Source organism: Spermophilus citellus (genome assembly GCF_964194105.1).
Source record: "Spermophilus citellus genome assembly, chromosome: 10".
Lineage (NCBI taxonomy): Eukaryota > Metazoa > Chordata > Mammalia > Rodentia > Sciuridae > Spermophilus > Spermophilus citellus.
The window spans coordinates 88,561,848-88,588,335 of NC_138197.1; the positions used below are offsets into that span (position 1 = coordinate 88,561,848).

The 26,488-nt window shown below is 37.3% G+C and overlaps 2 protein-coding genes and 1 long non-coding RNA gene across 7 annotated transcripts in view; 1 reads left to right on the plus strand and 2 right to left on the minus strand.

The window, feature by feature from the left end:
• LOC308658893 overlaps nt 1-26,488 on the minus strand; it is a 558,609-nt gene that overhangs the window by 62,473 nt on the left and 469,648 nt on the right. The window lies entirely within an intron of this gene.
• The window catches only part of CPM (carboxypeptidase M), a 99,626-nt gene continuing 73,428 nt past the window's right edge, over nt 291-26,488 (minus strand). Inside the window, exon 10 of the mRNA XM_081309691.1 lies at nt 291-2,583. The gene's annotated coding sequence lies outside the window, so the exon portion shown is untranslated. The remainder of the gene's footprint in view (nt 2,584-26,488) is intronic.
• Nucleotides 2,468-26,260, plus strand: MDM2 (MDM2 proto-oncogene). Of its 5 annotated transcripts, XM_081309686.1 has the most exons (13): nt 2,468-2,599; nt 3,076-3,705; nt 4,093-4,261; nt 4,401-4,485; nt 7,526-7,600; nt 9,739-9,872; nt 13,004-13,053; nt 15,289-15,356; nt 15,490-15,586; nt 18,909-19,066; nt 22,619-22,774; nt 23,493-23,570; nt 25,538-26,260. In XM_081309686.1, the coding sequence occupies exons 4-13, from the start codon at nt 4,405-4,407 to the stop codon at nt 26,108-26,110; spliced, it is 1,470 nt and encodes a 489-aa protein (XP_081165812.1). In that variant the 5' UTR covers nt 2,468-2,599; nt 3,076-3,705; nt 4,093-4,261; nt 4,401-4,404; the 3' UTR covers nt 26,111-26,260. The 5 variants fall into 5 exon arrangements, with proteins under 5 accessions (XP_081165812.1, XP_081165811.1, XP_081165813.1 ...); XM_081309685.1 differs by lacking the exon at nt 2,468-2,599 and having other exon boundaries at nt 3,012-3,705; XM_081309687.1 differs by lacking the exon at nt 2,468-2,599 and having other exon boundaries at nt 3,012-3,705; nt 4,190-4,261.

Consider the following 26,488-nt stretch of genomic DNA (forward strand, 5'->3'; position numbering starts at 1 on the left):
ACTCATATGCAAGTCAAATTGATCTGTTTATTGCCTCTCAAACAGTCTTCTTGTATCTTTGCTTCCAGCTTTTTTTGATAAAATTTTTCTTGTGCCCTGGAATATTCTGCTCCATTTTTAAGTCTTTCTTTAAGGCATAAAATATGTGTGGATGGTCACTGAAGTCTTTATAAACTGCCCCCAGCATTTTCTTTCTTTCTTTTTTTTTTTAAAGAGAGAGTGAGAGAGGAGAGAGAGTGAGAGAGAGAATTTTTAATATTTATTTTTTAGTTCTCAGCGGACACAACATCTTTGTTGGTATGTGGTGCTGAGGATCGAACCTGGGCCGCACGCATGCCAGGCCAGCGCGCTACCACTTGAGCCACATCCCCAGCCCAGCCCCCAGCATTTTCTAAGAATTTTGCCTTTCAACTCTTTTTGTGGTGGTAGGGACCAAATGAAGATAAATCCTTGTGCACACAAGACAAAGTGCTCTACCACTAACCTACATCCCTAGCCTTGTCTTTGAACTCTTATGGCTATGCATACTAGTTCATTCACTTGGTACTTAATATGATCACTTATCTTCTTATGCTTATATATTTTCTCCCCTGCTTGAGGTTTTCTTTCACCAGAGTCAAGCATTGGGTATCATAAACAGAAATCTCAATATAGTTGATCTGATAAAGATCTCTGTTTTGTTTGTTTTGGTACTGGGGATTGAACCCAGGGACACTCAACCACTAAGCCACATTCCCATCTCTTTTTTGTATTTTATTTAGACACAGAGCCTCATTAACTTTCTGAGGCTGGCTTTGAACCTGAGATGCTCCTGTCTCAGTCTCCTGACCTGCTGGGATTACAGGGATTGCAGGCATGTGCCACCTCGCCCAACAAAAGATGGTATCTTTATAAACCACACTAAACCTCTTAAGTTAATAATGTGGTCAATTAAATTGAGTGATGACTTGACTGTTCAGGAAAAAAATTCTGAGATATTCTAAGTTTAATTACAAAGCTGGAAGGAGATAGAAAGGAGGAGATGGAGGAAGTTTAATCAGAAAAATGTTACAGATCCTGAAGACCATTTTACATTCTTTCTCTCTGTTTTCTTCTGAGATGGGATGTCTTTATGTTGCCCAGACTAGTCTTGAACTAGGCACAAGCAATCCTCCCTCATCAGCCTCCCAGTGAGATGCTGCACATGCCATTTTGCTGGATTTAAGTTTTTGACTTTGAGATTTTTTTTTTTAATTGCTGGCGATTGAACCCACATGCTAAGCACATGTTCTACCACTGAACTGCACCCCCAGCTCTCCATTCTTTAGTGTGCATTAAAACCTTAACTCAGCTGGGTGAGATGGCTTATGCCTATAGTTTCAGCAACTCAGGAGGATAAGACAGGAGGGCTGCTTAAAGCATGAGTTGGAGACAGGCCTAAGCAATATACTAAGACTCCATCTCAAATAAACCTCAACCCCCTTGTTTTACTCAAATCCTTTGGCAACCCCCTAGATGCTACAGCAACCTTCCTGCAGCCCCAATCCATCCAGAAGCAAGCCTGCTTCTCCTGGTAGACTGTCCCCCTACTTTATGCAATCCTGTTCCTCTTATCCATAGTCAATGTAGATGCAATGTAAATAATTAATGCCTGTTTTTCTCAGGTTTTCATTATAAAAGTACTCCGGATTCTTGGATTCAGCTGACATTTTTCCAAATGCTGCTGATACCACTTGTTATCAGCAACGAGTTCTGATTCCTCGCATGTTGAAGTTGAACATTAGAGAAGCATGCTGAGGCAAGCATATAAAGCAGGGGTTATTTAATAGGGGTAACAGACTTCTCCCAGGAGAGGGAACGAGGCCATAGCTGGTATTCAGGTATCCCACGACGTGAGGCGTTCTGCCCTTTTTATAAGTCCTAGGCTTCCTTTGTTGGGCTTTCTTCCTCTTTCTCCTTCTTGCATATGTGACTAGGCCTAGAAAATGCTCCGTGGGATGGTCAAAAGGTGGGAAACAGGTGGGCTGAAGGAGGAAGGGCAGGATGGAGCAGCCCAAGACATGTTAATTAACAATAGCTCCCTGTAGAGAAGGGCAACTCCTGGGACAGGTTACCTTAGCAACAGGGAGCTAGGGCAGGTTCTTGATAAAGTTGGAGGAAGGGCTCTAAAGGAATTAATATTTCAATTCCTCAGGGAACAGTCTCCAATTTGGGACTCACTCAAAATTGGCTTCCTTGATCCCACCTGACTCCATTTACCTAATCTACACTAATTCTGGCTCCACTACCTGGCCTAGCTGTGGGTGGCTGAGGGAGCTTGTCCCAGGATTGGTTCTTTCTTTTTGGCTAGCATCTGTAATGGCTCAATAAAACCTTTTATTTCAGAGATCTCTCCTTCTTCAGAGTTTGGTTTTTAACAATGCTTAAGAAGATTCTGTTCTAGTAGATTAGGGAGTGGAAGGAAAGGATACAATTTTATTTAAAAAAAAGTATTTGTTCTCAGACTAATCACATTCTGGCCTGTGAAGCTGGTCTGCAAAGTCTGCTTGCTGGCTTGAACCAACTCAGTTCTTCATGAGACTGCACCAATAACACTTGCCACACCTATGAAGGAAAACAGGTGAGTCAGAACTGAATGCATAATATACTGTTCTATCATTATTCTCAGAAACTGCAGGTATGGCTCTGAAATGTCCTTTTGTAAAAGAAATTTAGATTTATAAAGGAAATTTATAATATGCTTGTAAAGTACCAGTTGCTAGGGCTGATCTACTTAATTTTATTACCTGAGACCATCTGTACAGCAAGACCTTTTCACTAAGCGTTTCCTTCTCTCACCCTTCCTTCCATAACTTGCAGTCACTGCCACCCGTAAAGGCCCCAAGCCCCTATTCCTTACCATACCTCAGCGTGCTATGTAATCACCCCCCCATCCCCCCACTAAGAACACTGGTATTCACTGGTGTATAAGTCTATGTCATATGGTGATTTGCATCTTTTTTTTTTTTAAGTCTTGAAATTTGTATACACCTCCAGCGGCTGCCGGCGTGGACTTAAAATATACATCTGTTAATCTTGGTTTCTTTTTGGTGGCAGCGACACTTAGATACGCATTTGCCTAGTTTCCATTGCAGTCGGGAGGAATAACACATGAAATAGAAAAACAGCACAACTAAAAGAGTCTTCCCAGCGTCCCGCGCCAAACGGGGAGGGGAGCGGACGCTGCGTCAACTAGCCCGAGCTGGAGTTCCGTTGGCGCAGCGCCGGATCCCCACCTGTAGACCCGCCACAAGGCCGCGCCGCCAACCCCGTCCCCAATTGGTCGAGGCGGTGGAGCCGGACGCGCGCGCGCGCGCGCAAAAGCCCGGATGGGTCGCCGCTTCCGGCGCACTCCCCGCGGGCGGTAGGGGGCGCTCACCGCGGAGTTTAGCTTCTACGGCCCTTGGCTTCTGCGCCGGCCTCTGCGGCCCTGTGTACCGAGGAGAAAATGGAGCCAAAAATTTAACTCGAGGGGCAGCCCTATCCCCTGTAGCCGAGTTCCTGTCGCTTCCGCCGCCAGGAACTATATTTCTCGCGGGACTTAGTGCGTTCAAGCGCCCAGTGGTCTGGGCCGCGAGTGGGATCGTCGCCGAGGCCCAAGCGCTCCGGGTGAAGGAAACTGGGGCGCCTTGAAGGACCCTCCGCGCGCCCCCCCACCTCCAAGCAAAAAGCCCCAGTGTTGAGCAGGTATGGGCCTGGAAAGGAGGGTTCAGTTCTAGTAGTGGGCGGTGAACGGGTCGGTTAGCTGGCTTTGAAGTCCAACCCCTTCCCGCGCGCACCCTTTGTGCTATTCGTGGTGGGGGGCACGTGGCTTCGTGGAGTTTTTGTTGGAAAGAAGCCTGTTTGTCGCCGCCGGCGAAGTGGGCGGGGTTTCGGGCGCGCACTGGAGTGGGGGTGGGGGTGGGGGTCTGCTCTGGAGCCCTGGGTAGAGGCCGCAGCCACTGGGGGCTTCCGGGCCCCCGACTGCTCCCGGCTGGGGGTCGGGAGGGTGACAGGTGCCTCTTGGGTTGCCTGTGTGGACCCAGCTCCTAATCTGGGCGAGACTGGGCTGGTTGACTCAGCTTTTCCTCTTAGGCTGGTCAAGTTCGGACACGTTCCGAGACTGTCGTTGGAGGAGCTAAGTCCTGACTTGTCCCGCGGCTGAGGCTATTTAAACCATTCCTTTTCCCAGTTGTATTCACTGGCGATTGAAGATAGACACCCGTGTTCACAGACGTGCGGCACATTTTATGTACTGATCCAGGTAAGGATCGACTTGCTAATAATTTTGGTTCATAAGGTATTGTTTAAAGACGTTATCTCCTTTATGATTTCGGGTTTTTTTCACATGTTTTATTTCAAGTTTTTATCGTGTGTGTATTTTTTTTTTCCCCTACTTGTAGGCCAATGTGCAATACCAACATGTCTGTGTCTACTGATGGTGCTGTAAGCACCTCACAGATTCCAGCTTCGGAACAAGAGACCCTGGTTGGTATTTTTGTCTAAAGTGTTAACTTTTAAAAATAACTTACTTTTTAAGATGATCAAGTAAATGATATAAACCCAAGTTATAGCCAGGCTTTTAAGGTAAAATTTTAGGTATGTAACTTAAATTCTTTCTCAGGGATAATTGTCTGGAGTAAAAGTGAACCAAAAGAATCAGAATTTTCTTAGTCTTTCACGAAATGGAGTGACTTCCATTCTTAAGCATGGGTATTGACATTGTGTTTATGTGACCTACTGTTTTTTTAGTTTGACCTGTTGTATTTAACTTTATGATTTCTAAAAGTCACAAAAATAATTCATACTGTTTGTAAAGGTTTTAAGCATTAGAGAAATATATAAAGTAATATTTGAAAATTGCAGTCTTTTCTCCATGTCTCCTTTAAAATTTTTTTATGTGCATATATTAATGTGTGAATTTGAAGCTGTTACTGTTTGTTCTACTGAAACAGGATTAAACCAGAGTTGTTCTATAACTTGTAAAATCTATAGAATTCTTTTTAGTGGCTACATATTATTCTATAGTTGATGGTATACCAGTGCTTTTACCAATAGAGTTTTTTTTTGGGGTGGGGGTGGGGGTTTTGGTGATTAAAGCCAGGACCTTATGCATGCTATGCAAGTGTTCTACCACTGAGCTACATTTCTAGCATTACTGATAGACTTTAAAATTGCCTTTCAGTTTTGAGTATTACAAATAGTACTGCTCTGTGTGTGCAACTATTATGTGATTCTTCTCTGTAAGATAGAAATAGAACTCTGAGTCCCGAATTATACATATATTAGATGGCTGACTGGTAACTTGTTCACCAAAAGATTGTGACAGTTTTTACACCTGCGTACACTAAATTTTACCAGTTTTTTTTTTTTAACTTACATGCAGTTGTACAGTGTTTGTGGGATATAGTGTAATAATTTGATACATATACATGTAATGATCAAATCAAGATAAGTAGCATTTCCAGGTCCTTAAACATTTAAAAATTATTGTTTGTAAAATAAATTGTGACCTAGTCTAATTACTATTTCCTTTTTGTGTGTGTGTAAAAAGTATGAAGCTGTTGTTTAGATTTATATGTCCCAAGTCTCTGAGGAGGTGGGGCATCTTTTCATTTGTTGAATCACTTGCTTATTCTGGGATTTGACTGGTCTGGTCTGTCCATTTTTCTTTTTCTTTTTTTTTAATTTGAGTAGTTTTCAGCATTTCTAGAGTACTGAATTTTTGTTGTTTAAAAATAGTCCATTTAATTTGATGTTATCTTTTTCCCATTGAGAACATTTTTTGAAGTTTTATTTGTTAATTATTGTTGGCTTTTGAATTTTCATATCATTTTTGTCCCAAGATTATGAATGTATCACCTGTAATTTTAATTTTTACATCTAGATCACCACCTGGGGTTTATCTTTTATTCTTAAATACAAGATTATGGGGTAGGGGATATAGCTCAGAAGGTTGAGTGCTTGCCCTGTATGCTTGAGGCCCTGGGTACTTTTAAGTTTTTCAATTATTAAGTAATTTGTTTTACTGATTAGCTGGAAATAGGCAGTTTTCTTAAATCTTGTTTTGAGCATTACATCTTAATTGAGCATGCTGTCAGATTTCAGAATCAGGACAGGCCATATTGAAGAGAGGTGCAGAGACACCGGTTTGTATGGTGGTGGCAAATTGTAAAGATTGAGCTTTGCAGAGTTGGATATAGCAATAGGAAAGGAGAAAGAACATAAGCATATTCTCCCCCATGTCAATTATTAATAATACTTGAAAAAACTCTAGAGTCAGGCAAACTATAGCCTTTGGACTAAATTTGTGCTGCTGCCTGTTTTTATAAAGAAAAGTTTATTGGGCTGAGTGTGGTGACACTTGCTTGTAATCCCAACCACTTGGGAGGCTAAGGCAGGAGGATCATAATTCAGGCCAGCCTCAGCAACTTATCCAGCCCCTGTCACAAAATAAAAATAAAGGGCTGGGAGTATAGCTCAGTGATAGAGCAAAATTCCTGGGTTAAATTTCTAGTACTACAATAAATAAATCTTCTATGGATTAGGTTCCTTAATACTGGAGAATTTAAAATAACTAACCCAAGCTGACAAGGATAATTAAGAGCAGATCTGAGAATGTAACTCTTATCCCTCAACCACAACTTAGCATTTTCTTCCTCAGTGGTTTACATTTCAAGTATCTATTTGACAAACAGTTGTTGAACATGTGCTACACACATTAAATCTTTAGGAATCACCTCAAAGATGGACTTTTTTTCTCTTAGATTGTGTAAATTTGCTTACAGTAAGCTCATTGGATCTCTACTATTTATGATTGTAAGGCAAGCAGCAAATGCTAGAAATAGCTAGAGGAGAAAAGATAGCATGCACTTGGGATTGGATTCACAACTTAGACATTTGATGATTCCATGATAATTAGCATAATAATTAGTCTCTGTAACATTTTTTTCTAATCCCCTTAACCATGGTATGTGTTACTCAATTTATATAGTCTATTTTATTTAGTAAAACCTTATAGTGTTTGCTACCTTTATTGTTATTTGCTACCTTTTTTTTTAAACCAGGGCTGGAAATCTGGGCCTCACACATGCTAGGCAAATGCTCTACCAAACACATCACAGCCCCACTGCTTTTTTCTTTCTTTCTTTCTTTCTTTTTTTTTTTTTTTTTGTTGTTATTGTTGGTACCAGGGATTGAACCCAGGGGTGTTTAAACACTGAGCCACATCTCCAGCCCTTTTTATATATATTGTTTAGAGAGGAACTTGCTAAGTTACTTAGAGCCTTGCTAAATTGCTGAGGCTGGCTTTGAACTCATGATCCTCCTGCCTTAGCCTCCTGAGTTGCTCGGATTATAGGCATGCACCACCATGTCTGGCCCCCACCCCCACTTTTTGAGGTCCTAAACTTTGTGAAATCATTAAACATAGTGTTTGTTACCTTATTGTTATTTGCTATCACCTTTACTGACAACTTTATTCTGCATGTGTTTGCTGCAAGGCTTATAGTTTTCTTTTTCTTTGTAGGTTAGACCAAAGCCATTGCTTTTGAAGTTGTTAAAGTCTGTTGGTGCACAAAAAGACACTTACACTATGAAAGAGGTAAGCTGATTTAAGATATAAGGAATGTTTTAATATATGGCCTTCTTTACAGTTTTCAAGCCCATGGGAGAAATTGGCCATCATTGTTTTATGGTCCTTTGACATACTGTGTAATTAACACATTATAACTGACATATAGCATCAGACCTAATAAATATGATTAGAGTATAATGAGGAAAAGAAGTGTTATTTTGATGTGTTTGCCATAAGCATAGTTTGATACTGTGGTTTTTATTGGTGACAAAATCACAGGTACTGCTAGTAGTGTTGTGATTTGTTGCCTGTTCATAATTAAAAACTAAATTTCAGTTTGAATTTAGTGAAAGTAAAGATAGAAATACATATATAATATAAATATATATATATAAATATATATATATGTGTATATATATATACATATATATGTATATATATATATAGATATATATATCTATATCCCCTGAATTTTATCCAAGGACTTCTTGGGCATCCCTGGATCCCAGGTTAAGAACTTATGCACCAGAGATACACAAGTACAATATACTGTACTGAAATTCTGGGCTGGAGGTGAGCTGATTCATGAACATATGTCCTCTTTAATGGCTACAGCATTTCAATGTATTCTCTTGAAGTTTATAGAAGTAAGGTTTTCATTGAGAGATTGGGCCATTTTGGGCAAAATTTCACTGTGAATGAAATGTTTCCGTTCCCCATCTCTTCCTTTTAGTTTGAGGGACATGAATTACTCAAAACACTAAAGATTCTTTTCTTATGACAGGATAGATAGTAGGGCAGGAAGAGATTCCATGCACTACCACGCCTGGCCCCCACTCCCACTTCTGGAAGTCCTAAACTTTTTGAAATTATTAAACATAGTGTTTAATAATTTCTTTCCAGCCACACTTTTATAAATTACTTCAAGGGATATTTGCTAGGACTCTAGATCCTCATTAAGACATAGAATACTTGTGCAAAACTGTTTAGCAGTAACATAGTATAATCCTTCTCTGCCATCTATAGGGAGTTGATTCTAGGTAATCCGCCCCCATCACCCATGTTCAAGTCTCTTATACAGAATAGTGTGTTTTTTGCATATAAGTTATGCAAATCCTCCCATATATGTAAAACATCTCTAGATGACCTGTAATACCTCATATCATGGTATTATGTGGTATTGTTAAGGGAATAAGAAATGTCTGCTTAGGTTTGATAATTTTTATTTTAGAATAATTTTAACCTATGGTTAGTTGGATCTATGGTTGCAAAACATACACATATAGAGGGCTGATTTTATGTTGTCTGATGCAGTTTTCAGGTAAAGGATCTTTGTCTAGGATCATATTGGGAAGTGGTGGAAGCCAGATGGGGTAGTAGAAAGTGCACAAGGCTTCGAGTCAGAAGAGGGATCAGTTTCCTCACTTTGTTCCTTTTTTTTTTTTGATGCTGGGATTGAACCCCAGGACCTTGGGCGTGCTAGCCATATACTGTATTACTGAGCTGTGCTCCAGACCCTTCTTCATTTCTAATACAGTAAAAATCATTCTGTGAAATACCAGAAGGATGAGACTATACTTGTTTAAAGTACATTGTAAACTGTAAAACGCTGTACATATTTAGGTGGTTGTTGGGATAATTGAAAAGTATGTTGCCTATTTTGTCTTAATAGAGCACATGGAATATAATATAATAATGGTTCAGGGTCATTTTTATTATTTATTATAGTGTATATTAATATATCTGGATTTATTTAATTGAATTCTCCCAAACTGTTGAGTTGATGTCATTGGTCATTTTCCTGTCTTTCTTTTCTGTGATGACCTCAGAGGCTATTGAGGTGTGTGTTGTTTGTGACTATTTACTAAATGGCACTAGGTCACTGCCATATTTTAGTTGATTTGGGGGGGGTGGGAGGTAATTGGTTTCTACAACTTTTGCTGTTTTTTCTATTCTTAAGTGTTAGAACCTCGATAGCTGAGCAGAGTTAAGATTTGCAAGGAAAAAAAAAACACATTTAAGTTCAAGATAGTGGTTATTCTACATGGTTATGGATGTGGTTGCTGGTAGTTTAATCCTGTTTGAATAAGTGGGATATTAGTTGAATATATTTTAAACCAACTTTTAGTTTTCTTTAATGCTCAGATATCGTATTTCTATTTCAGGTAATATTTTATCTTGGCCAGTATATTATGACTAAACGATTATATGATGAGAAGCAACAACATATTGTATATTGTTCAAATGATCTTCTAGGAGATTTGTTTGGAGTGCCAAGCTTCTCTGTGAAAGAGCACAGGTAAATTCTTCTCTCTAGCTATTATAAAAAGCCAGCTGGGCAAACATTTCAGCTGACCTCCACTCTCACTTCCTATTGTCAGTAATAAATAATCAATGCTTTTTTATATAAAAAGATACTAAGCTGGGTGCGGTGGCGGATGCTTGTAATCCCAGCGGTGCCCGAGGCTGAGATAGGAGGAAAGCGAGTTCAAAGCCATCCTCAGCAATGGCAAGGCAGTAAGCAACTCAGTGAGACCCTATCTCTAAATTAAAAAAAAAAAAAAAAAAAAGGCTGGGGATGTGGCTCAGTGGTCCAGTGCCCCTAAGTTCAATACCAGGTACCAATAAATAAATAAATAAACAAACAAATAAGAAAAAAAAAAGATGCTAGAATTGAGTTTTTCCTTTTTCTTTTTTTAATTTTTAATTATTTTGGTGTCATGCTGGGTATCAAACGAGGGCTTTTCATGTCTAGGCAAGTACTCTATCACTGAGCTACAGCACCAGCCCTGAAATTGGTTTCTTAGTTCTATAGCATATTGTTGGGGAACATGAACTCTGGACTCTTATAAATCTGTATTTGAGACCTAGCCTGGTCATTTACTAGCAGTGTGAATAGGTAAATTGATCTAACCTCTCTAAGCCTTAGTTTTTTCATTTTTAAAATAGGGATAAGTAAATACCTTGTGTAGAGGTTATAAATAACTCATGAAGAGACATGTTACCAAAAAAAAAAAAAAAATACTGTTTGACACATGGAAAGCATTCAGATTGTTAGCTACGATTATATATTTTAAATTATTATTCTGATCACTTCCAAAGGCAGTCTTTATAATCTACTTATTTATTCTTTCAGTATTACTGGAGACTGAGCTGCCATTTAAATTTTTTCTCAGCTCTTTAAAATTTTTTGAATTACGATCTTAAGTTTCCCAGGCTGGCCTCAAACTTGTGATCCTTTTGCCATAGCATCCCAAATTGCTGGGATTACAGGTGTGTGCCATCATGCCAGGCCAAAGGTAGTCTTTATGCCATCATGTTAATAAAGCTTAAATTTGAATCTCAGTTACTTTGGAAATCAGTTTTATTTTGTGTTTGTTTTTTGTCACATACTACCATTATGGTAGTTAACATTTCCAGAATTATTCTGGGAACTGAAAACTACTTTTTTAGTCATTCTTACCTTTCAAATTTGTCGCAGTTGGTTTAGCCTAGTTGGTCTGTGTTGAGCCTTAGCATTTATGTCTTAGTAAGTGGGATAGATGCTTTTCATTTGCAACAATTCACTAGATTCTACTAGTATTTAATGCTCATTAATATCATAATGATTGGGGGTATATTCAGTTGTAGAGAACTTACCTCCCTTGCATAAGATTCTAGGTTTGATCTCTAGCATCACAAGAAAAAAGTAGCTACAAAGATGGAAACTAAATAGAATATTTGTGTCATTAAAACAATTTCATTATAAGCATAATGTATATATTCATTATTGAACACTAGAAAAAGACATAGCTCAAAAAGAGTAGGGGATTGAACCCAAGGCCTTGTGCATGCTAAGAATGTGCTCTACCACTGGGTTATATCCCTAGCTTTCATCTTTGTTTTTTTTTTAGTTAAACATGGCCACAATATCTTTTTTTTGTGTGTTTATTTTCCTGTGGTGCTGAGGATCAAACCTAGTGCCTCACATGTTCGAGGCAAGCGCTCTGCCACCGAGCCACAACCCTACCCCTTAATCTCTTTAATATTATAGAACCATCTTTCCATTGGTAAACTCTTATGTTTAATATCCATTCATGGTTATTTTGTCCTTGGCCTTGGGATATGAAACTTTGTATGTTTAAGAAATAACTTGATGATTTTGTACCATTTTCAGTATTAAATCTTCTGATAATGTTTGAGCATGTATCTGATATTGAAAGTATAATCTTAAGGTTATGCTTGATTTAAATCCTGATAGGTTGAAAGATCAGAAAATGGGGAAATTACTGACTTGAAAAAAAATACTTGAATATGAATAAGAATATTGACTTTTTTTGGTTGTTGTTGGTTTAAATTGCTGTTTCAGGAACTGGGGATGTAGCTTAGTGGTATTTTGCAACAAATAACATTGTCTGATCATTAGATTAAAAACGAAAGAGAAGACTGAATCATGACATCAATGAATACTAGAATAAGAGTTGTCTTTCTCTTGGGTATAATCTCCATGAGGGCAGAGATTTCTCATTCTTAGTTTTCCGCAGTGACTAGTTCATAGTATGTTCTCAGTGTGTATTTGAGTGAAGAGGAGGCTCTATTTTTAAATAAATTTTAAATCAAGAAAGAAAATCCATTCATTGTCTAAGTTTGGTAAGAGTCGGGATTATAGGGTTGGGGATAGCTCAGCCGTGGAACACTTGCTTAGCAGGTATGAGATCCTGGGTTCAGTCCTGAGTAACATACAGTCAAGATTATAATCCAATTCTTATATAATTAAATTTTTTTTAAAAAAAATTATGGTACTGGGTATTTAACCCAGGGGTGTTATACCATTGAGCTACATCTGTAGCTCTTTTTATTTTTTTGAGTTACGGCCTTGCTATGTTGCCCAAGCTGACCTCAAACTTGTAATCGTCCTGCTTCAGCCTCCTAAGTAACTGAATGATAGGTGTGTGCCAGTATGCCCAGCTTATAAATGGGTTTTATATAACCTATTACTTTCTAAGCAGAGTGCTAGAAATTTGAAAATAAGTATGCTGGGCTGGGGTTTTAGCTCAGTGGTAGAGTGCTCGCCTTGCATATGGTACGGCACTGGGTTCGATCCTCAGCACCACATAAAATAAAGGTATTGTGTCCATCTACAACTAAAATAAAATTTAAAAAAATATGCTAACCTACCTTCTGCTTGCATAAGTTGCTGCGGTGATAAAGTCTAAACAAAACTCATGTCAGGAAATGGAGATGTGAATCTTTAAGCTAGAGGAACCTTTGTGATTGTTGAAAATAGCTGTCATCACTATTACTAATTATTTAGTTGTTTTTTAAAATCTAAAAGCCTGCCTGTAATATAATTTGAAAAGTGCCATTTTGAGTATGTGTAGTAGTTCATACAAAATCTGTACTTAAATTTTAAAATGTATATCTCTTGATTTTTTTTTTTCTTCTTACAAGGAAAATATATACAATGATCTACAAAAATTTGGTGGTAGTCAATCAGCAGGGTAAGTTAATTTTGAACATCATAAATATAATATTTTGTTTTAAGAGCTGAGAGTATGGATCAATGGGGGAACACTTGCCTAACATATGTGAGGCACTGGGTTTGATCCCTAGCATGGCAAAGAAAAAAAAATTTGAAGATACTTCTCTGTGCTTATATTTTATAATTGTGATTCTCTTTATATATTCATTTAACTTTTGAAATGGGGTCTTCCTGAGGTACCCAGGATACCCCCAAAGTCACTGTCTTCCCTCTTCAGCCTCCCAATTATCTGGGATTACATGTGTGCATCGCTGCATCTGCCTTTTTATTTTGTTATGGCAGAGATCAAACCCATGGTCCTCATGTATGTAGGCAAACACTAGCACTGAGCTATACTCCTAGACCTGTTTCTCTCTCTTTTTTAAAAATTATTTTATTTATTTTTTAAAGAGAGAGAGGGAGGAAAGAATTTTAATATTTATTTTTTTTAGTTTTCAGCGGACACAACATCTTTGTTTGTATGTGGTGCTGAGGATCGAACCTGGGCCGCACGCATGCCAGGCGAGCGAGCTACCGCTTAAGCCACATCCCCAGCCCCTAGACCTGATTCTCTTGTTACTTTAATTCTATATTAAATAAAATTATGACAAACTTTAGTAGAAAGAAATAGATGTGAACTAAAATAGTAGGAAGATTCTAATATAAAGTCAAATATCCTGTTATATTAGTTTAAGTCTTGGAATATCAGGATTTATTTTGAGAGGTAGATAATTTCAAAAGTTCTGCTCAGTGAAGAGGTGTGTCAAACCTTGAGAATCATGTTGAGATGCTTTGGAAAGTAATATAGTTACTTAGTTTGAACTCTTTGAAAGGATAAGTCTTCTTTTTTGTATTTTCCTTTTTGTAATAGACAAAAGCTTTGTTTCCTTTTTTTTTTTGGTAGGTAAATGGCATTTTAATTCCTTAATTGAAGTTTTTAACTGGTCATATTTGGGTTGCATCTTCCTTTGAGAATCTGATGAAGGCCCTGGGGTTTTGTTTCAGAAAGTTGTATATGTAAATAAATATACAGGAGTATGCTGATAAATGTTTAACCCATTTTCCATGGGAGAATCTCTTGATTTGAAGTGGTTGCTGATTCCATGGTGTAAACACTCTCGTTTTCAGATTACAAACGTTGAGTTGGGAAGAAATGTACTGTGCTTTTTTTGAGTGTTGTTAGAAGTTGGCTCCAATATGCTATAGCTTTCCAAATGTCCATCCTTGAATTACAATTAATTACGGTAGCTAGGTTTTCAGAATGAATTGACCATTCCCCTGTGATCCCACTATTCTATATTCAGTTTCTTTTGTTTTCTGTTGCTCTGGTTATTTTGTTGTATTGCACTTTTCTCTTTCCTATCTCATTAAGGTTTGCATTCTGCATCATACAGGATAGTATTTTATTAATATGGTGTTAGTTTGTGAAGAATTGAATACTTACTATACCATAGTCAGGATTTAAAATCCAGAAAAGAACATCACCATCTGATCCAAGAATAAAAGTAATTATTAGGCTGCTGTTTAACAGTGGTTTCCCTGCCTCTATTCTCTTTTTTACTGTTTTGTCAGAGCAGTTTATCACTGTAATTGAGGGGTTTGATTGTTCTCTGGAGATAATGGATCTGTGAGCTAGGAAATCAGTTTTATTTCTTGAACTAAGTCCCCTTAGTGATGAGTGGCTGCGATACTGTCTTAAGGAAGATTCTGAAGTGTCTACTGGGAGGAATGCAATGACGCACTGCTTGTTGACATGCTTGTGCTGTTGGTCTGACATTAGGACCCTTTACATTTCTAATTGTTTGATTTCTAGTAAAACTGTCCTTAATTTCCTAAAATAGCAACAGTTAGTTTGCATCTGAATGATTTTTCACATTTTATTCCTCAATCTGGAATGTCCTTCCCAGCCAGTCCTATTTCACCTACTCTATTATGAAATCCTTCCCTGATTGTTTGCTCCTCAGACACCCCTCCCCCACCCCTATCAAATAATCATTGCTTTATCTTCTTTTCTGTTGTATCTTCTTTTAATGTGTTTATAATTACTCTTTCAGGTATCTTATATTAAAATTGAGTTCTCATATAACTACATAGCATGTGGATGGCACTTGGAAAGCATTTTTTTAATGTTTATTGAAAGGTTAAATTGTATATGGGCTTTATGTTGGATAGCTTTCTTTCCTAGTTTGTGATTTCCGTTTTTATTTTGTCTTAGAACCATCAGATTCCAGCACATTAGTGAGAGAGAACAGGTGTCACCTTGAAGGTGGGAGTGATCAGAAGGTAATTTTTAAATAAATTCATTTTAGTAAAATGTTTCTTGAAAACTGCACAGATACTTATACAAAACAGAATTTTTAGCTTCCTGGCATTATAAGTTTAAATTGACATATTTTATTTTTTCTTGAATGCTTAGGATCTTGTACAAGAACTACAAGAAGAGAAGCCTTCATCTTCCTGTTTGGTTTCTAGACCATCTACCTCATCTAGAAGGAGAGCAATTAGTGAGACAGGTATTCATGAATATTTATTTGGTATAGTAAACAGCTGTGTGGTGTTTTCTCTAATGAAATTAGTACTTTTAGGATTAGTGAAATTATTTTGCTGCTTTTGGTTTAGTTGAATGAATTTCTTCTATTACTTTATTTGGTCTATAGGATAGCAGTTTTAGTAGCATTTAGTAACATTTTTTTTTTTTCTGGTTGACAATGGGCACAGTTTATTCTATAATGGGGACAAAGATAAACTTTATTGTAGCCAAAATTCTTAGTTACCATTGTGGTTAATTTGTGTGTGTGTGTGTGTGAGAGAGAGAGAGAGAGAGAGAGAGAGAGAGAGAGACAGAGAGACAGACAGACAGACATGTACACAGTAGATTGAATCTTGCACATAGAAGGCAAGTGTTCTATCACTGAGCTGTATCTCCCGTCCTTTTTCAAATTTTATTTTGAGACAGGGCCTTGCTGAGTTGTCCGATTTGCCCTCAAATTTCTGGTCCTCCTGCCTCAGCTTCCCAGGTAGCTGAGTTACAGTTATATACCATCACCACCACACCTGGCAGCAGTTAAATTTTTTTAATAATTATTTTTAATAAGTAAAAAATATACCATTGGAGGAAGGGGCTGTTGCCTGATCAAAATTCATAACTAACTGGACTTAGTGTTGTTGCATGCCTATAATTCTAGCTACTTGGGATGTTAAAGCAGGAGATTTGAAAGTTTAAGGCCAACCTGGGCAATATATATAAAATGGTGTGTGTGTGTGTGTGTGTCTGTGTATTTTTTTTTTTTTTTAATTTTTTTAAGGTATCAGGAATTGAACTCAGGGGCACTCAACCACTGAGCTACATCCCTTGCCCTTTTTGTATTTTATATAAAGACAAGGTCTCACTGAGTTGCTTAGTACCTCATTGTTGCTGAGGCTGGCTTTGAATTTGAAATCCTCCTGCCTTAGCTTCCCAAGCCACGGGAATTACAGGTGTCCGCCACCACACTCGGCCAGGCACATAGATTACATTTTAGTTAATCCTATATGATATAAGATTGCATTGAACATAGTTTCATATATAAACTTAAATAATTATGTAGGCATTTCTGTAAGATAAATTGCAGATTGTTGTACCATTTTATATTCCTATGAACAGTGTATAAAAATCTTTCCTCTCAAATCTTAACATTTTTAATTTGTGTTATTCTCATGGGCAAAAAATGGTGTCTTATTTCATTTTACATTTTCTTGCTCAATAGGAGGTAGGAGATTTTTCAGTTTCTTGGTCATTTGCATCTCTGTGACTTTATTTTTCCTATTTCTGAATTTTTTTTAAAAAATCAAGTCTTTGGAAGGAGGACTTTGTATAATGTGGCATGTGGCTGTATTAACCATTTTCTATTGTGTATGTTGTAGATATTTTCTTCTAGTTGCCCTCTAGCTTATATTGATGGTATTTTATTTTGCCATGGCAACGTTAATATAGTTTAGTGTTTTTTTTGTACCGGGGATTGTACCCAGAGGTGCTTAACCACTGAGCCACATCCCTAGACCTTTTTATTTTTTAGTTTGAGACAGGGTCTCACTAGGTTACTTAGGGTCTTGCTAAGTTGCTAAGGCTGGCTTTGAACTTGCAATCCTCTTGCCTCAGCCTCCTGAGTTGCTGCGATTATAGGTGTATGCCGCCACTCTGCTTTGTCTTTTTTCTTTTTTTTTTTTTTCCTTTTTTTTGGTGCTGGGGATACTGAACCCAGGGACCAGGGACTTGTGCACTCTCCTTGGATGTTTTTCCATTGAGCTACACCTCAGCTCCTCTGGTCTCCTTTTTTTTTTTTTCTTTTTTCTTTTTTTTGTATTTTTTCAGTTATATATGGACACACTATCTTTATTTTGTTTACTTATTTTTATGTGGTACTGAGGATTGAACCCAATGTTACTCACATGTGTAAAGCAAGTGCTCGCCACTAAGCCACAACTCCAGCCCTGTGGTCTGCTCTTGATATTGATACTTTCTTGAGTGCTTTGCAGTGTTATATTTCCCCATCCTATATTAAAAGAATATTTTCTTGGGCTGGAGATGAAGCTCAGTGCAGAGTGCTATTAGCATGCTTGATGGGAAACAAAATGTTTTCTTAGGTTTTTAAATAGTTTTGTTGTATATGTTTGGCTTTTTGATCTATTTAGATTTTTTTTTCTCTTTTGCTAGGCTGGGTATGGAACTCAAGCCCTAACGTGCTAGGCAAGTGCTCTACCAGTGACCTATACTATTTCTATATCTGATATCTCATTCATGTCTGGCAGATTTGACTAGCACTCTGACTTTTTATTTTTAAGTTAGAGAAAATTTATTATTTAAAGTGAAAGTTTTCACTGGTTTTGCTTGTGTTGAAAATACAGGGTACCTGACATGCTGTTGTGTCTGTAGTCCCAGCTACTCTGGAGATTGAGGCAGGAGAATTGCTTGAGTTGGGGAATTTGGTGCTAGCCTGAGCAATGTAGTGAGACTCTGTCTCTTAAATACAGAATAAAGCAGGGTATTGATGAAACTGAACTATGAAGAATACCTTCTGGATCCTCAGCACTACAAAAACAAACAAAAAAACTCTTCTGTGCTGAGTAATAGAGCACTTGCGTTCAGTCCCTAATACTGTAAAAGGCCACTACCAACAAAAACTCCCAATGCCTTCTATGCAAATTAGACATTATTGGTTTTTTAAGAAAAAGAAAGAAATCTTCCTAAAGTTTAGACAGAAAAATCATAGATTGCTTGATTAGTAAATGCTCTTGATGGATTAAAGTTATTGTGATTTGTGGAGGCAAATTTCTTGAAGATGGGAAAACTTATAAAAATATGCCCTGGTCTGGGACTGTGGCTCAGTGGCAGAGCGCTTGCCTTACACATGTGAGGTATTGGGTTCAATCCTCAGCACCATATAAAAATAAACAAAATAAAGATATTATGTCCATGTGTAACTAAAAAATATTTTTAAAAAATGCCCTGCTATAACTTTTTAGGTGGACAGATCTAGTGAAAATGTTGACTATTGAAACATTAATAGTAATTTATCATTTTTTTCTGTTTAATTTCATCAATACTATATGACAGACATGCTAAAGACATTTCAATTTTCAATCAATCCTACAGTACATAAATTTAATCATCCGGGCTGGGGATGTGGCTCAAGCGGTAGCGCACTCGCCTGGCATGCGTGCGGCCCCGGTTGGATCCTCAGAACCACATACAAAACAAAGATGTTGTGTCCGCCGAAAACTAAAAAATAAATATTAAAACTCTTTCTCTTCCTCAAAAAAAAAAAATAATCATCCTCTTTTTCTTTCCATATCCAGAAGATAATTCAGATGAATTATCTGGTGAACGACGAAAGCGCCACAAATCTGATAGTATTTCCCTTTCCTTTGATGAAAGCCTGGCTCTGTGTGTAATAAGGGAAATATGTTGTGAAAGAAGCAGTAGCAGTGAATCAATAGAGACTCCATCAAATCCGGTAATACTCTTGTTTCAAATAAAATAAAGTTCTTGTATTTTAAATATAGGCCTGACAATCATAATAAGCATACAGATAGAATGCACATGTATGGTGTGATGTTGCTACTGAACACGGGGAAATTTAACTTTCAAATATAATTATTACATAGATTTCCCACCTCTAACTCCAGGTTTGGGGAGAGGGTGAAAGATAGTGGAATAACTCTGGTAAGGGTGAAGTGTAGTACAAATATTCATAGTTTTTAATGTTGCCCTATATTAGAGAATCTTTGTGAACTACTACCCTAATAGTAAATTCATATATGTTGGAGTATAGTCTAAGAATTTGAAAGTTGTACTTTCTTTTAAAAAATAAGGAAACAAGACTATAAGTTTAGTTCAATTATGTTTCTTGGGTTTCTAAGGCAAATTTATCTTGAATATTAAGAGTTAATATGTTTTTTATTCTCAGTGGTACAGTGCTTGCCTCGTGTGCAAGGCCATATATTCAATCCCCAGCACTGCAAACAAAACAAAGCCCTAAACTTTCATTATAGCCATTAACAAATAAGTTAGCATAGTCTGAACTTAATATTTGCTATATACATAGATCTAGACATCAGGGAATGTCTGTCAGATCCATGAAGTGTGGGTTCAGTATTGCATGGATGATTAGAGTGTCAGTATTTTTTTTTTTTTTGGTACTGGGGATTGAACCCAGGGGCACTTAACCACTGAGCCACATCCCCAATCTTTTTTATTTTGATCAGGGTCTCACTAAGTTGATTAAGACCTTTTGGTTGCTGAGGCTGGCTTTGAACTTTTAGTCCTCCTGCCTTAGCTTCCCGAGTCCCTTGGTGGTGTGCCACTGTGCCTGGTTGGTAAGAGTATTAGTACTTTCTGAGACTGATAGAAAATTCCAATGTTCCATTTGTTAAGCATTTTGATGAATGGAATTTTTAAAATTTTGAGATAGGGTCTTGTTAAATTGCCTAGACTGACCTCAGATGTGCAATCCTCTTGCCTTAGCCTCCAAAGTAGCTGGGATTATATGCACATGAGCCACTGTGCCTGGCTTATTTTAGAAGATGTAGGAGATTGAACCAGTTATGATAATAATCCTATTCTTTTTTTTTTTTTTTAAAGAGAGAGTGAGAGAGGAGAGAGAGAGAATTTTTAATATTTATTTTTTAGTTCTCGGCGGACACAACATCTTTGTTGGTATGTGGTGCTGAGGATCGAACCCGGGCGGCACGCATGCCAGGCGAGCGCGCTACCGCTTGAGCCACATCCCCAGCCCATAATCCTATTCTTACATTTTATGTGTTCTTGTTACTTCTGTATTTGCTTTCTTTCTTCCAAAACAGTGATTATAGGAGTACATTTGTGTCCTCCAGAGTATTTAACAAAGCTGTTACTCATGTCAGCCACTAGGTGGCATGAGCTCCTGCTCAGTATGAGAAGCAAGTTTTTAAGGGCCATTGGTTTCTATCATAGTTTCTAGTTTCTAAACTCTTACCATAACAAAAAGTGGCCATAGATAACAGGTAAACAAATTGGCAAACCATGTTTGTTAAAACTTTATTTGTTAAAATAGATTTGTAATATCCCACAGTGCAGACCGTTGCCACAGAATGTGCTTTCTAAGATTTAATTTTTTTCTTGTGATTTATTCCCATATAATAATTGTTCACTAAAGATTAGTTAATTGAAAACTAGTTAATTGAAGGGGGTCACTTTATTAGATAAGTTATATACTCTAACCTGATTCTCTTTAGATCTCTTTAAGATGCATCAAGCTGATGAATGTTACTTTTTCTACTATTTTTCTAACATGACATTAAAAAAATATTTTGACCTTAGAGATTATAAAATAATATCCACTGTTTAGTTTTGTTTTAAAAAATGGTCTCAGTCCTGTAATGCTAGCTATTCATAGGAGGCTGGGGCAGGAGGATCCCAAGTTCTAGGCCAACTTAATAAGACCTTGTCTTAAAATAAAAAAGGACTGGGGATGTAGCTCAATAGTAAAGTGCTTGTCCAACATTCATGAGGCCCTAGGTTCAGTCCCTGGTACTGCAGGGGAAAAACAAAAAGAAATGACAGAGCTATTAAAGATCATTTAGTCTAAACTCCTTTTAGAGTAGCTGTAGCCTTTAGGAGTTAAATGATGCATCAAGGTTAAATGGCTACTTGGTGGCAAATCAAGAATAATATCTATATCCTGGCTTCCTAGACCAATATACTTTTAAAATTTGTAGCCCTCTGCTTAGTGTGTTGCTACCCTCAGCCATGGACAGCAGATATTAAGGGCCTGAAGGTCTTATTAGGTTACATAACTTGTTAAAACATGAATGAGCCTGGCAAGTGGTATACACTTGTAGTCCCAGCAACTCTGGAGGCCAAGGCAGGAGGATCACAAATTTGAGGCCAGCCTCAGCAACTTAGCAAAGCCCTAAGCAACTTAGGCTCTATCTCAAAATAAAAAGGGCTGGGGATGCTGCTCAGTTCACATGGGTTCACTCTCTGGTACCAAAGAAAGAAGAAGAAAAATTAACTTAAATGAGGAATTAAATACAGATACATAATTTTAAAAAATAAATTTAAAAAATTAAATCTGGAAGCTCTTCAAAACAAATTATTTTCAAAGTTCATTAAAAAACACCAATACTGGGCTGGGGATGTGGCTCAAGCGGTAGCGCGCTCGCCTGGCATGCGTGCGGCCCGGGTTCGATCCTCAGCACCACATACCAACAAAGATGTTGTGTCCGCCGAGAACTAAAAAATAAATATTAAAAATTCTCTCTCTCTCTCACTCTCTCTCCTCTCTCACTCTCTCTTTAAAAAAAAAAAAAAAAAAACACCAATACTAAGTTTGTATTTGTGTAAATATGTCTGTCTAACATTCTACCAATCTGAATATATAAAGATGATTAAGACAGGTCTAGCTCTCAAAATCGCTATAATTCAGATGACAAACATACAGTTGTTTTGTATAATTTATGTGTATCAGTAATACACAAGTAGTAAAGATAATTCAGAGTGACAGAGCTCTTTCAGTTGACAGAGATTTAGCCAAAGAAGGATGAGTATGATTTAGAAACTATGAAATTATTTCTAGTTAAGGAGAGTGAGTCAGTCAAGACCAGTTTAGGAAACAGTCTAGATCTGAGTGTTCTTATTTAGTAAAGGAGGAGGAGTGCCTAGTTGGAGAAGAATGAAATGTTAATATCATACTAGATGTACCTTCACTGCAAAGGGATTTTTAAATGCCTTTTTTCTCTGATTTTTTTTTTTAAGTTGTTGATAGACCTTTATTTTATTTATATGTGGTGCTGAGAATCAGACCCAGTGCTTCACACATGCTAGGCAAGTGCTGTACCACTTAGCTACAACCTCAGCCTAGTAATGGGCTTTTGAACAGGGAAAATAATACTCATACCTTTGAACCTTAGTCTAGATTATGTTGGATATACAGGATGGATCTGAGGAGGAAATAAAGCACAGGGATGAGTCAGGAAGTTGTTACAGAGGCCAAGATACGTATATTAATTTTGTTTTCTCCCCTTAGGATATTGAAGATGGTGTGAGTGAACATTCCAGTGATTGGTTGGATCAGGACTCAGTTTCAGATCAATTTAGTGTAGAATTTGAAGTTGAATCTCTTGATTCAGAGGATTATAGCCTTAGTGAAGAAGGACAAGAACTCTCTGATGAAGATGATGAGGTATTTTCTTTAATTATATTAGAAAGTTGTTAAATATTTTGCATATTAATTGACTTTACTTAAAGATGTAATACATTTAGATTGAAATCCTTACCTTGAAATCCTTGTCTCTTGATTTGTTCAAATTAGAATATTGGTTTGTGGACTTGAGCTTACGTATTTCCTTATTGTCTCATTTTTGAATTACTAATGCCAAGAACTCAATAGACCGTAATAAGCATTCTTGTAATGGTCTATACTTTAAAATATTGAATTAATTTCCTACTTTTTAATTCTAACTTACTTTTTATAAAAATAAAACATCACAGAGTCCAGGGTTACCCCTATATTTATTGACTTTTTCCATGGTGGGTGAGGATTTAATTGCTATGAAATTATTTCTAGTTAAGGAGAGTGAGTGAGTCAAGACCAGTTTAGGAAACTGTTTTTCTTATTTGTACTTGTTGCATTTGACCTTTGTTTGTCTCAGAATTTCTTGCCTGTGTGTGTGTGTGTGTGTGTGTGTGTGTGTGTGCGCGCGCATGCGTGTATGCATTCTGTGGATTCAACCCAAGGCATTACATGTGCTAGGCATGTGCTTTACTGTTGAGCTATACCCTCAGTCTCAGAATTTTTATATATAGTAGAAGTGTATACTATCTGTTTAGGACTTACTAAGACACTTTCCTGGTTGAATAGAAAAGGTGATGAATTGACGCTGATGAATTTACTTTATTAGGTGTATCGAGTTACAGTGTATCAGGCAGGGGAAAGTGATACAGATTCATTTGAAGAAGATCCTGAAATTTCCTTAGCTGTAAGTATATATCTGCTTCTTTAAGGAATTAAAAAAATATATACCAAGGTCAAAATTAGAAGAATATATCTAACCTACTTCATGAAATGGGGTGATTTAAGTTAAAACTTAAAGTCTAATGGTTTAAAGTATTTTTCTTTAATTTATTATGGTGAACTCCGGTACTACATTTGTTTAGTTTTATCTGGGGAGTTAGAACTTTTTAATATTTTGAACTCTTTGAAGCACCACCCTGCTTTTGCAAGACCTTTAGTTTTATTTTGCTTTTTGTTTTTGCAGTACTGGAGATTGAACCCAGGAGCACTCTACCATGAGTTCTGTTCCCAACGTTGTTTTTTTTTTTTTTTTTTTTTTTTTGGTGAGACAGGGTCTTGCAAAATTGTCAAGGCTGACCTCAAACTTGCAATTCTTTGCCCCAGCCTCTGAAGTGACTGGGGTTATAGGCATGTACCATTGCATCCAGCAAGACCTTTAGTTTTAGTTTAGGAGGTAACGGTAGCCACCTTTGACAACAGAACCAATGTAGGAGAATGAATAATCTCCACTCTTGTTGCTACTGTGTTAGGTCATTTGACAGGCAATCTAACTTGTTATATTATTCACGTCCAATAGGAAGGACTTCTTAAAGCAAATTTCACATGTAAAATGTCCTTAGGCAAGACCATGCTTCAGTTAAGGCAAGGAGAACAAGGAGTTATTCATTATTTAGTAAGAGGTGTGGTGAGGGGGAGCTTATCCCAAGTGAGTCGTGCCACAAGAAGTTAGGGTAAGGGAGAAGCACTGAGCAGTTAAGAGAGAAGAGAATACAGGAGAAGGGTAGACAAGTACAGGGTATACATTTGCGGTTGTATCCAAGGATGGTAGGCTTTACCTGGCAGTGGCTGCTGACAAGAATGGTTTTTAGCATTTCCTTTGTGAATGGAGTTAGGGAACACTCAGTTGAACCATGGTTTTAGAGCACATCTTAGAGTCCTAGTCACTGATGGATTGGGTGACTTTTCTTTAGGAAAGGCAAATTTCATGTAGATTGATTAGGTAGACTAGGTACAACAGTGTCCAGGATTGAGCCTTTAAGGGAGTGGATACAGGCCTCAGTACAGAAGAAAACATCCTTAACTAAATGAACCGCTGTGACTGTGTCTTCACAAAGGTATTGCTGGCCTTGTAAAATGAGTTAGGCACAGCTGGGAGTGGTGGTGCACACCTGTAATTCCAGTGGTTCCAGGAGGCTGAGGCAGGAAGATCCCGAGTTCAAAGCCAGCTTCAGCAAAAGCTAGGTGCTTAAGCAACTCAGTGAGACCCTGTCTCTAAATTAAAAAGGGTTGGGGATGTGGCTTAGTGGTCAAGGGCCCCTGAGTTCACTCCTGGTACCAAAAAAAAAAAAAAAAAAACTAACTTCATAGATACACAGTTATTATAATATATATTTTAGGTACTCTAAAATATAATAAGCATATTTTTAATTTTGGGGTTTTTCAGCATGATAAGGCTAAAAAAAGTACTTATTAAGTACATGAAGAGAGAACACATATGACATTCCCTGCCATCCCACAGTGCTGGGTATTGAACCCAGTACTTTGTACATGTTAGGCAAGTACTCCCATTGAGCTACATCCCCATCCCAGTGTTGACTCTTTTTCTTTTTTAAATTGTTGTCTCTCTGAGGTGTACAACATGTTTGTTTGTTTGTTCCTGGTGCTGGGGGTCAAACCCAGGGTCTGTAGTAAAACATGAACATTCATCATCTCAATTACATGGTTGGGAAAAAGTACCTAAAATCTCTCAGTGAATTTCCAATATTTGATAATAACTATATTTGTCTTGCACGTATTTACTATTTTATGTAAAACAAATGCTGAAAATTGAACTATGATACATTTTACCTTAATTATATCAGTCACCACCAGCATTGTTATGATTAGTAATTAAAGGGTTACAGAAATTAACTTTGTATTTCTTCATTGAAGGACTATTGGAAATGTACTTCATGCAATGAAATGAATCCTCCCCTTCCACCACATTGCAATAGATGTTGGACCCTTCGTGAGAACTGGCTTCCTGAAGATAAAGGGAAAGATAAAGGGGAAATTTCTGAGAAAGCCAAATTAGAAAGCTCAACACAGGCAGAAGAGGGCTTGGATGTGCCTGATGGTAAAAAAATTACAGCAAATGATTCCAAAGAATCATGTTTTGAGGAAAATGATAAGATCACACAAACCTCCCAGTCACAAGAAAGTGAGGACTATTCTCAGCCATCAACTTCAAATAGCATTATTTATAGCAGTCAAGAAGATGTCAAAGAGTTTGAGAAGGAAGAAACACAAGACAAAGAGGAAAGTATGGAATCTAGTTTCCCCCTTAATGCCATTGAACCTTGTGTGATTTGCCAAGGTCGACCTAAAAATGGTTGCATTGTTCATGGTAAAACAGGACATCTTATGTCATGCTTCACATGTGCAAAGAAGCTGAAGAAAAGGAATAAGCCTTGTCCAGTGTGCAGACAACCAATTCAAATGATTGTGTTAACTTATTTCAATTAACTGCCTTGTCATAAAAGTAGAATTATATATTTCTAGTTATAACCCTAAATATTTTGACCCTATGGATTTTATTTTTACTTATTACATTTATAAGAGCAAGAAACTCAAACTGCTTAGATTTCTTTGTAATGTAATTTTCCTACCTTGGGAGGAAAATTTTCATTTAAGGAGAAAAATATGTATAAGAAACATAATATCTTTTAGTGCTGTGTAATATTCCATGGTGTATAAATGCCACATTTTTTTTATCCATTCATCTATTGAAGGGCATCTGGGTTGGTTCCACAGTCTAGCTATTGTGAATTGTGCTGCTATGAACATCGATGTGGCAGTATCCCTGTAGCATGCTCTTTTAAGGTCTTCAGGGAATAGTCCGAG